At 36.5% G+C, this 12,526-nt stretch overlaps 1 protein-coding gene and 1 long non-coding RNA gene across 3 annotated transcripts in view; one reads left to right on the top strand and one right to left on the bottom strand.

The window, feature by feature from the left end:
- The first annotated feature begins 542 nt into the window (after positions 1 to 542).
- On the top strand, positions 543 to 1,845 carry LOC149253118 (uncharacterized). Of its 2 annotated transcripts, none has more exons than XR_016266125.1 (4): positions 543 to 941; positions 1,052 to 1,168; positions 1,327 to 1,436; positions 1,641 to 1,845. It is a non-coding gene; the product is annotated as an uncharacterized LOC149253118 (long non-coding RNA). The 2 variants fall into 2 exon arrangements; XR_016266124.1 differs by having other exon boundaries at positions 598 to 941; positions 1,402 to 1,436.
- A 4,220-nt stretch (positions 1,846 to 6,065) lies between these two features.
- Positions 6,066 to 12,526, bottom strand: part of LOC149253119 (cytochrome P450 750A1-like) — a 99,466-nt gene continuing 93,005 nt past the window's right edge. Inside the window, exons 3-4 of the mRNA XM_089454378.1 lie at positions 6,951 to 7,022; positions 6,066 to 6,701 (exon numbers count right to left, since the gene is read on the bottom strand). Of these exons, the coding sequence (XP_089310504.1) occupies positions 6,066 to 6,701; positions 6,951 to 7,022 (708 nt within the window). The remainder of the gene's footprint in view (positions 6,702 to 6,950; positions 7,023 to 12,526) is intronic.

Raw genomic sequence — 12,526 nt, forward strand, 5'->3', positions numbered from 1 at the left:
TTTATATGAATGAGGATGGTATGGATGCTGTCGTATTTGCGCTCCTCAGCAAGAAGGCTGCCAAGAGTATGCACAAGGATACCAGGGATCTCCAACAGTATGCCAGCTTACGCTGCGTTCGAATTGGAAGTGGCTCAGCGAGGAGCTCGTTGCAGTTGCCGAGTCGCAGATCCTATTTTCTTTCCCCTCATTTATTTGTATATTTATCCTAATAATATAGGAGTTTAAATCTGCCCAATTCCCATTGATGTGGTAAACGAAGATTTGTATTATCGTTACTTATTTTTGGATCTATCCAATAGGTTAGTCCACATAGGAGAAACAGAAATGTTAGACAGAGAATTTCCTCGAGACCCGGAACTTATGGAAAAATGTTGTTAGGTAGGGAATTTTCGTGAGCCCTACAACTTGGTCAATAACATTTTTTCTTCATATTCGTGCTTCAAAACTTCTAGGTATGAATTTTCAATGTCCACCCTTAACAGGGATGCTCCTATTTCATTCTGGAAGGTGTCAAGACTGCCTGTGTATCTCTGCCCAAATCATAGTTTAAAAAGAGTGGTTTCATATTGAATAGGATTCAAAAACTTATAACCTTTTTGTTAAAGACTGTTAGATTCATTATAATTGCATTTAGAACAGATAGTAACAGGTCTTGGGAAGCGTGTTTCAAATTTGTCTTGATTTACATGGCTGCTTTTATTCCACTCTGTATCTTTGTAAAAATATTACGTTAATAAAAATAGTTTCAAATTGAATAGGAATTCAAAAGTTTATAACTTTCTTGCTGAAAATTGATAAATTCTTTATAACTGTATTCAGCAGATTTTCCTTAAAGGCAGATCATAGCTCTGTCCCCTCAAAACAACCGACATGAATACATCGATATGGTGGTCCATCCTTGTCACCACTTCTTTCTGATTCAATTCCATTCTGAAGAGGTCAAAACTACCTGTGTCTTTGTCCAAATCTTAGTTTAAATAGAGCAGTTCCATATTGAATAGAATTCAAGAGCTTATAACCTTACTGAAAATTGTTGGATCCTTTACAGCTGCAATAAGAACCGATAGTAGCATGTCTTGGGAAATCCTGTTGCAAATATTCCGTGTATGAATTGTCAATGTCTTGACTGAAGCCATTCCACTCTGGAAGAAGTCAAAAGCTACCTGTGTGTTTCTGTACTAGTTTAAAATTAAATAGAATTCAAAAACTTCTTATAACTTTTTTTTTGTTTGTGAAAATCGTTAGATTTTTTTTATATATAGAGGATTGTAGAATATATATATATATATATTTTCCTCTCTCTTCTCTTTTTCCGGAAAAAAGAGGAAGCAACGCTCACTGGTAGATATCAAGATGGATATGGTTGCTGCTTCTCACTGTGCCTTATTGCTTTCATAGGTGCACAACTTCGTTCACCGCCTTCAGACTTGCAGGTATTTCTAAAACTTGTTTTCCATTAAAATAATAATAATAATAATGGATCGAACACTATATGCAGTGAATTATTGTTTTATGTTCAAGATAATGGATAGCCTTTAATATTTTTAAGTTCTCGCTAGTAGCTATCTGCTTTTTGGATAAATCTTATATTTATTTAGATGTCAGGATTGATATCCATGTTACTTCTTCTTTTATAGGTGCACAACTTCATTCACCGCCTTTAGACATGCACATGCAGGGATTTCTGAAACTTGTTTTCCATAAAGATAATGGATCAAACACTATATGCATTGAATTATTGTTTTATGTTCAAGATGATGGATAGTCTTTAATATTTTTATTTTCTGGTTGGTAGCTATCTGTCAATGTCTCACCTTGCTTAACAAGGCTAATCTCATTCCATTCTGGAAGAGGTCAAAAACTACGTGCCTACCTATGTCTCTATAAATCTTAGTTTAAAAAAGAACTAATTTCATTTTGAATAGAATTCAAAAACTTAGAACCTTTTTATTGAAGACTCTGAAATATGCTTATGATTATGTTAAAAACAGATACTAAAAGGTCTGCATTAAGAAAATATATTTTCTATCAGGGATTGTTCTTGGTTATGTCAAGAGCAGCAAAGCTGTCTAGATGGATATGGACGTTGCTCCTTAGCCTAAGGAATTACTAATTTCATATATGCACAGCTTCATTCACAGCCTTTGGACTTGTATGTATTTTTTTTCTTTTTCTATTAGGATAGTGGATGATGGATGGAGACTATACAATGGATTATTGTTATTTCTCAAGATAATTGATAGGTTTGGTTGTCTTTATAAATGTTATGGTTATTATCCATGAATTTTTTCATCAATTTTATATTTTATTTATTGTAGTAATGAGTTTAAAGCAACGAATCATAGATGCAGAAAGATAATTTATATTTGAGTTATTTACCACTAAAATTTATTTGTGTGTTTTTTTAAGTAATAGAACACTTCAAATCCGCCTCAGTGATGTAGTGAACGAAAATTTGTATTATCATTTGCTTATGAATCTCTACAATGCTTAGTGCAGAGAGGAGAAACGGAAATGTTAGAGAGAGCATGGAAAAATGTTAGACAGAGTATTTTTGTGACAAGTAGAACTTAGTCAGGAAAATTTTTCCTTCATATTCGTGCTTCAAATCTTCCAGGTACGAATTTTCAATGTCCCCCTTAAAAGGGTTGTTCCCATTCCATTCTGGAAGAAGTCAAAACGGTCTATGTTTCTTTGCCCAAATCTTAGTTTAGAGAGTGGTTTCATATTGAATAGGATTCAAAAGCTTATAACCTTCCTGTTAAATATTGTTAGATTCATTATAATTGCATTTAGAACAGATTATTCCATTCAGGAAGATGAAAAAAACTAATTGTATCTTTCTAAAAAATCTAAAATTAATAAAATTCAAAAGTTTATAACCTTCTCTTTGAAAATTGATACATTCTTTACCACAGTCACACTTGCCCAGGGAAGACACAAGGAGAATCTTTCCCTCCCAATTTCTAATGGCAGCGTCATAGATGCCAAACTCATTATTAGACCTTTAAGAGACTAGTTGTATCTGAAGCCCATTCTTGAAAACAAGCAGTCCACTTTCTGACAAAATCCATATTTTCAGACAAATGGAATAGCTCCTTTTTTGTACTCTATATTGCTGGCAATTGTACAACTTTTTACATGACACGGTCTTCAGAATTTTGTGAAATATGTCAGAATATACTTAAGACATCCGATACCTTTAAGAGTATCGCCTAGGTTGGAGGGAGGGATATTTCCGACAAAACAATGACCTACACGAAATAGGGGGGCCCTGGAGTAGCGCTAAACAATAAGGACTACGGATAAATAGGTAGGGGTGCGCGACGTCCTACCAGCAAAAGCGTTGGGTGTACTTAGCCAAACCAAAAAGCGATGTGTACCCAGCTGTACATGGGAAGAGGTGGTTTCAGGGTACTTCATAAGGCAAGGGCTAACCAGCCTGCCATAGGGCATTAAATGCCCAGGAATATGCATGCTCTATAACAAAATAACACCCAGTCTTTACTTTTAATTTATGTAGCCACCAAGGACTGTGTGTTATTTTGTTATAGAGCATGCATATACCTGGGCATTTAATGCCCTATGGCAAGCTGGTTAGCCCTTGCCTAATGGAAAGAACGTTCAGGGAAAGAGGGTAGTACACAAAAATTATTTACTACTTTAATTTGACTTGAAACCATCGCATAGATTATAAGAGCTGAGGATTATCTCGAAAGCTATACATATTTATCAAACTTATTAGTGTAGTTTAGATTTACTATTAGTTTATTTAGCCGATAAGTCTTTTTATGCATCAACAATTGTCAACATTTTTACTCTGCGTCGTTCGATCAAGTGAGACACTTTCAACCGTTGATTTGAAGTGTCATCTGGCAAGCATGCACTATACTTCGAATGCTTTTTCCAAATATTGGTTGAGTTGCCTTCTTTTCACCTCCGAGTTATGCGGTGCATTGAACCTGGCCCTATTACACAAAAACTATGATCCCTTGAAGGCCCTCAGTGTTACTACATAGAGTTCCTTTGTGTCACTTTCCTGATCGCCTTTGTTGTCCATTACTTCGTGACTTCGTGGGCCGACGGCAAAACGAGAAAATCACCTTAGCCTGGGCAACGTAATTTGCAACGAAGGACGTGGTCTTTGAGAAAAATTTTAGTTTATTAGGTACCGGGGATGGAAACGATACTCCCTTGCTGCTGAAAGAAGGACAGAATGTCTTCAAGTTTTATGCCAGTGGGCGCCGATATTGCCAGGGCTTGTTGGCGACCATGGAGCTTTAGAGCAGGCATGATTTGATCTCGAGGATGTATAATTCTATAGTGCCTTGTAGGGATGAGGTAAATATTGAGGTTTATGTGAATGAGGATGGTATGGATGTTGTCGTATTTGCGCTGGCCAGGAAGAACGCTGCCAAGAGTATGCACAAGGATACCAGGGATCTCCAACAGTGTGCCAGCTTGCTTACGCCGCCTTCGAACCAGAAGTGGCTCAGCAAGGAGCTCATTGCAATTTCTGAGTCGCAGATCCTGTTTTCTTTCCCCTCATTTTGGTTTAAATTCTTCTTCTTTGTTTTGAGCGATGCCGAACAAACCATCTTTGATGTCAAGACACTCATTGGGAGAAAGTAAGTACTCTGATCTCTGATTTTCTCATTCATTGGACAATTATATTTATTGCAAGTCCAATTCTTGCCTTGATATTGAACCCACAAGGATGCCAATCATGAGATTGGCATGTTAAGTTAGGGGTCGAGCAACATTCTAGTTGGGGTCAGATCAGGATTTGATTTCTGCCCTGTCCAAACTTCAAGAAAATGATTTCAAACTTTTACTTGATGAGCACAATTAAATGAAAACATTTGTTTTATATAGGTTTGAAGGCAAAGAAGTTCAGAGGGATATGAAACTGGTACCATACAAGATTGTGAACAAAGATGGGAAACCTTATATTCAAGTTTAGGTACGATATGGAGAGACAAAGGTATTTAGCCCTGAGGAAATCAGTTCTATGATTTTGACTAAGATGAAGGAGATTGCAGAAGCATTCCTTGGCAAGACTATAAAGGATGATGTGGTCACTGCACTAGTACCATACAAGATTGTGAACAAAGATGGGAAATCTTATATTCAAGTTCAGGTATGAGATGGAGAGACAAAAGGAATTTAGCCCTAAGGAAATCATTGCTATGATTTTGACTAAGATGAAGGAGACTGCAAAAGCATTCCTTGGCAAGACTATAAAGGTTGCTACGGTGACTGTCCCTTGTATGCTTTCTTTTCAACCTTTTTTTTAATGAGGTTGTGGGTAACCAATTGTTGACTGCGTTGTCATTGTCAGCTTGTGGGCTTGCGCAGGTTATTTTATTGATGCACAACGCCAAGCAACGAAGGATGCCGGTGTTATTGCTGGCTTGAATGTAGCTCGTATTATCAACGAACCCACAGCTGCAGTGATATCTTATGGCATGGACAAGAAGGGTGGAGACAAAAATATTGTTTTTTTTTGTCTTGGCGGTGGCATGTTTGATGTCAGCGTTTTGACTATTGATAACAGAGTTTTTGAGGTTTTGGCTACAAATGGTGATAGCCATCTTAGAGGTAATCTGTCTAAACTTTGTCTGGCAGTTTTACATTATGAATTTGAATGTGTGCACAGTGGTTATCATTGACTTTTTTGGTTGGCATTCGAGCTTTGAACTTACCGGGATGTACACTAATATGTAGGTGAAGACTTTGACCAAAGGATAATGGAATATTTCATCAAATTGATCAAGAAAAAGCACATAAAGGATATTAGTAAGAATAGCATAAATGAAATAAGACATTCAATGTGTTCCTTGTAATATAGATATAATCAAAACATCTAAAGAAAAGTAATTGTACAATGATGCAGTAAAAAAAAACAAGGTTTTTCACAAACCACTTAACTCTTTTAGAAAAATTCAACAATTCCAATTTAATAATCCTATCGGCATCTCTTTGTACTTTTTGGGACAATCAAAGTAACAAAACCATACAAATTAGGTAGCACAACCAGATACTTCTCAACATACATACCGTCAAAGACCTTCCTTCCTTATCTTTGGAAAAGCAAAGAGCGGAAAATGGCTTGATATAGAAGACCCACCTTCTGTCATATCCAGCTCTGATGGATCACCATCTACTCTCCAGTCAAAAGAGTGCAGCAGCTGAGCTAGTGCAAGGTCAATCATGGAAACAGCCATGGCGGCCCCTGGGCACCCTCTCCTCCCTGCTGAGAAGGGAAGCATCCTGAAATTTGATTGACCTGTCACTAAATCCATAACATGGTCATGCTCACCCAATTCATGCATGAATCTCTCCGGCTTGAAAACCAAAGCATCCACCCCCCACACATTGGGATCCCTTCCAATAGTCCACACATTCACGATTACTATTGTTTTTTTAGGTATATTGTATCCGCATACGCTCGCGGTCTCTACAGATTCATGGGGAATCGCTAGCGGCCCCGTTGGATGTAATCGCAGCATCTCTTTCACAACACATTGAAGGAACTTCATCCTTCCCACATCGGATCCGTTTACTTTGCCACGTTTTCCGACACAGGATTCTATTTCTTGCTGCAACTTTTTCAGGACATGGGGATGTCTGAGCAGCTCACTCATTGCCCATTCTAACGTGGATGCCGACGTCTCCATTCCAGCGATGAATATGTCCTGTACAAACCAATGGGAAAATAGTTTATGTTGTCAATTAAAAATCAATGTAATATTGAATTGCTGAAGTTAATTTATTTGCATCTAGATTCAGGGGGTTCTTGGGAATATTTTGAAATTTGAAGGACAGGGCAGAGTGTGGTAAAGAGGGATGTCAATTATGTGACCTTCCAATAGATTTCCTAAATTTACAATAAAAAAGAATCGATTTAGCTGTTTAACTCGATTTAAGATTTCCTATCTACATACAAACATAATCAATTTAACTGCTTCCCGTTTGGCTTTGGTGTCTCCCTTTATATCATTGTTATCAGCTGTCATCTGCAGCAACACATCCACGAAATTTTTAACATGCTCTGCCTCTGCCTTTGCCGGTCCCTAGCTGTGGCCATCGCTGGAGGGCGTGGTGACCTGAACATGAAGATGATCGTCTATAATTTTCTCAGCGAAGGCATCGTATGTTTTGCTTATTTCCACCATACGCCGCTTGTTACTTGTGTTCTTTGATGGAAGTTTTGTAATGAATGAACGAAATGTGTTCTTTGATGGAAGTTTTGTAATGAATGATTGAAAAATACATGGTGAGAGAAAAATGCATATTATGCTAATTAAGGAACGTTTTTCACTTGTTGAACTTGTAGTATACATGTTAATCTATTACTTGTGTTCTTTGATGGAAGTTTTGTAATGAATGAACGAAATGTGTTCTTTGATGGAAGTTCTGTAATGAATGATTGAAAAATACATGGTGAGAGAAAAATGCATATTATGCTAATTAAGGAACGTTTTTCACTTGTTGAACTTGTAGTATTGAATTTAACACACTAACACTTTACAACAATGAACTAACAATCTTCATTATGAAAATAATAATATCGAAGATTTATCTACATAATGAAAAAGGAAATATGGGATATTCCAATCACGTTCCAAGGCATTTTTTAAAATGTGGATGTGAGAAAAGGTTGTTGTGGAAGGTGTTGTTTGTATATGGGAAATTTCTTGATCATGGTGTGTAATCTTAATGTTGATAGGTGGAAGGTGTTGTTTGTATATGGGAAATTTCCTGATCATGGTGTGTAATCCTAATGTTGATAGATATGTCTACTTTAAAATGTGGATGTGAGAAAGGTTGTTGTGGAAGGTGTTGTTTGTATATGAGAAATTTCCTGATCATTGTGTGTAATCCTAATGTTGATAGATATGTCTACTAAGTGGTTCTAGTTAATGGGGCATTGATGTGAGCATTCAATATATTTTTATTCTTTATCAAAGTATTTTTTTGTTGTATTTTTGTAATTCAATTTATGCCTTACGGCGTTTCCTTTGCAACATTTGGTGCAAATGCTAGTTATAAAAAAATTCGATGTGACACCTATATAGACTACAATGACGATACAACGTTACCACATCATGTATTGTATAATATCAATACAACATATTAAACTTTCTAAAGGATGATGTAATAATACATGAATTGGACTTTCCTATGCCACAATCCGGTGGAAAACTTTGAGGTGAAATCTTGATCTGTGTTATTTAAACCAGTGTTACCACATCATGTATTATATAATATCAATACAACATATAAACTTTCTAAAGGATGATGTAATAATACATGAATTGGACTTTCTGATGCCACAATCCGGCGGAAAACTTTGAGGTGAAATCTTAATTTGTGTTATTTAAACTTGTATAATATCAATACAACATCTTAAACTTTCCATAGGATGATGTAATAATACATGAATTGGACTTTCCGGTGCCAGAATCTAGCGGAAAACTTTGAGGTGAAATCTTGATTTGTGCTATTTAAACTAATTTTTTGACTGTATATATGGATTCAGCACTCTGAAAAACCACTAGGGCAAGAGTTACCCATGAAACTTTTGATTTCAATAAATTCCTATCGGATTTTAGAGAAATTAAACCAGAAAACCCCACCATAAAAACTTCCAAAAAGTCTCACTAAAGGCAACTCGATAAGGAATATGCAGCGTAATAAACTTTGATTTTAAACTTGCTGCGGGTTAAAACAATTATATAACATCACATCAGGTTAAGGTGTCTTACACTTATATTAACATGATTTTTTAGACAATATGTATATCAAAAAATTTCAAATTAATAATAATAATATTATTATTTAAAATTTACTAATATAAAATAAAATAAAAATAATTAATTATTTAATTTATTTTTCATTAAATATAATTATAATTTAATAACAAAAACAATGATGATGATGCTGATGATTAATGTCCACTAAGACCAATGTGGTCTATCAGACCTTAAGAAAAGAGAGTTTAATGAACATTCTTCAAAATCTTGTTTTTGTGATCAAGAGCAGGGAAATAAGCGTTCCAAGATCGCTATAGTTGGGTTGGCTTAATAAGTCAAGAAGAATGGAGGAGTGACTGATGATAAGGAATTGAGAGTGGATGTGGGCAAGAGCTGGGCAATCTAAAGGAAGTGTTTTTCATCTTCCACCTTCTTAGTATCACAAATCTAACAAATTCTATAGTCTTGGGAGTAGACCACTGCCTGGTCTCACTCCGGAGCTCATGAGAGTTAATTCTAATCATAAGATGTTCATTTTATTCTTAGTGCTAGTCAACATAGAGAGACAATTTTTGTTATCAAGGGTGGGGTTGATCACCTCCTTATAGTACCTTAGCTTCCTTTTACCCTTCAGCTCCTTAGCATCCCACATCTTGTCCTTAAAACTGGAGGAAATAGTATCTTTGATACTGTCCATGTTTCCCATGATGATCTCCTCCTTAATTCCTGATGCCACCCACACTTGAGGCGCAGGTGGGGGTTTTGACTAAAGTTAGAAGCAATTTTTGGGAGCCTCTTGGATTCCATATTGTGAAGCTTCTTCTTGTACATCAAATATATAAACATAGTCACACTTTCAATGGGGGACAGGCCAACTTCCATCAAGAGGATAGGATAGGGAGTATTTCCCTTGATCTTGAGGTTATCGGTAATGCATTTCTTTTTAATCATCTCAATCTTTCTCCACGACTCCCTAGATATATTGAACCCCCAAACTTCACATCCGTATAAGATAACAGGGGTGACGAGAGTCTCAAAGAGGAGCCTTTTTTTACTCCAATGGTATAGATCAACTGACTTACAATTGTTTTCATGCTCATAATAAGCTTTCCAACCTCCAATAATTCTTTTCTCGATGTTGTGATTCCAGTTGAGATGATGAGGAACGTCAATACCCAAATATTTATAAGAAGACGTCTACTCAAGACAATGGTTATCATAGATGAAACTACCATGGGTGATCTTTTTGGATTTAATGATCATGACTTTAGTCTTGTCGATATTAACAGTCATACCCATCTTGGAGCAATAGACATGAAGAGTCTTAAGCTACTCGTCTAGGTTTTCATGTCTCCTTGCAAGAAAAACGATATCATTAGCATAAAGGAGAGGAGTAATGATAATACCAACGAACTTGGTGCCTTTGCAACTGGCAGTTTCCAGACACTCCTCTAGTTTATCGATGAATACTAAAAAGGGTAATGGAAAGGGGGCAACCTTACTTAACCTTGATATTACATTTAATATCTTTAGACCATCCTTTGTTGGTCTTAAGCTTGGCAATAACAGTCTCGTAGAGGCAGATCACAACAATCTTAAGTTCAGGAGGAACCATGATCTCTTCAAACCTCTCCCAGAGCTTATCTCGTGGGAAAATGTCGAAAGTTTTTCTAAAGTCCACAAATAAACGTAAGATGTCGATTTTACTATTTTGACATTCCTTTGCGATGATCCTAAGGCTAACAAGGTGGTTGATGGTCGAGTGATGTCTCCTAAAACCAGCTTTCCCTTTAGCTCTTTTACCCTGGTTCTCAAGCCAAAGGCTAAGCTTTTTTTCTAGAATGAGCCCATAAAGCTTGGTTAGGATGTGGCTAATCATAATGGTCCTGTAGTTAGAGGGAACACTTTTGTCCCCATTTTTGAAGATAGGCACAATAAGGCTTTGCGTCCAAAGCTTAGGGAAGCCATGCTTTACAGCCAAATTGAGAAGCTTGTGGAGATGAGGAATGAGGATATATTTTCCCATTTTAAAGATCTTAGCTTGGTAACCTTCAATATCTTTGGCTTTCCCATTAGCAAGCTTATTAATCCCAACTCAATGTCTTCTAAAGAAAAAATATCATCCTTAATATGAGTGTTTAAGATGGTTCCCATGGTGTCCGGAGAGTCATACAACTTCTTAAGATAATTATCCCAATTTTCTAGGGGGATAGAATGATTATATTTAGTTTTACGAACAAGCACATTCCGCCAAAACTTTCTGGGCGCAACTTTAGAAAGGTGGAGAAGATGCTCTTGTCTCTTATTAATATATGACCCCTTCTTCCTCTTAATGAGAGCTTTGTATATACTTATATTCTGGAGCTTAAGGATTTCATTAGGGGCATCTCTGATTACTTTCCTGGCAATTTTACAGTCTTTGTCATACCAAGGATTGGAAGTTCTATATTTTTTCTTATATGAAGTCTTAGTAGAGAATTTGCTAATGGTGGTGGAAAGGGTAGTAGTAAAATGGTAATAGATTTGATCAATGTTTTTATTATACGTCAAGGGGCCTAAATCCTTTAAGAAAAGGTCGACGTTACTTCTATCGAAGTGAATGTGACTTTTGCTTTCACTATTCTCCTCCATGTGGGTGGTATGCATAGCAAGATTAAGGGATAAAGACAAAGGTCTGTGGTTAGAGTCAGGGTCGTACCCGTTAAGAAGGTCAAAGTTTGTAATATGGTTGAGGACATGGATGTCAGAAATCACATAATCCACGACGCTGCTACCCAACCCATGGAGATAGGTCATCTAACTGGAGAGAATCCATTTATTAATACCATTACAAATGATTAGGTCCTGGGAACTACAAAGTTTGAGGAGCTCGGTGCCAAATAAGTTCTTGATTATGTTTTTAGATTTTCTCTAGAATCTATTAGCTAAGTTACCATCTTCATCAAGCCACAAGGGGTCGGGGTTAGAGTTGTTACTTAACATAATAGCTTGGTTAGCAGCAGTTCGACCATTAAAGTCCCCAAGAAAAAGGATATTGCCTTCATTTCTTAAGTTGTAGATGTCTTTTTCTAAGGTATTGAAAGGACAATGCTTATCCAGGTTGTTTTTCTGATAGGATGTAGAGTTGATAGGGGCAAAATAACAGATTGCAAGAAATATCCTATTGGTTGTAGAATCAGAGATCTTGATCCAAATGTACTGATTGAAGGGGTCGGTTTTATGAAGTCGGACATGAGAGGAAACAAAGTCCCTAATATAACAGACTATACCACCAAAATGTCTCCAGGAGAATTTCTTATTCCAGACAGACCAAAGAGTGAACCCTTCAAGGTGAGGGACCCTAGATTCGTCATGCTCCCAAGTTTCAACTAAAAGAATAAGATCAATATCACTTGGGATCCAACTTAACATAGGACCTTTACACCATGGAAAACCACGACAATTCCAGAAGAGGATCTGAAGTGATGTTATTCCCTATTTATTAGTTGTGTTTGGTGCTCTATCTCTAATAATAGCTTTTCGATTCCTAATGATTGCCCATTTCCCTTCTTTTCTTGCCTCCTTGACCTTTTGTACTTCTTTCCTAAGTTCAACTTGGTCTTCTGGAATGAGATCTTCATTTATAAAGATTCTCGTTCCTTTTAGGCTTGGGGATTTCCTAAGTATATCTAATTTATGGTCATTACAACTAACCTTGACACGAATTAGTCTATGTTTATGCTCAATTATCTTTCCTACCCTTATTACTTTGGTGAGATAAGTCG

Source organism: Pinus tabuliformis, chromosome 7 (genome assembly GCF_031772625.1).
Source record: "Pinus tabuliformis cultivar Carrire ecotype Pingquan chromosome 7, CPIR1, whole genome shotgun sequence".
NCBI classification, from domain to species: domain Eukaryota; kingdom Viridiplantae; phylum Streptophyta; class Pinopsida; order Pinales; family Pinaceae; genus Pinus; species Pinus tabuliformis.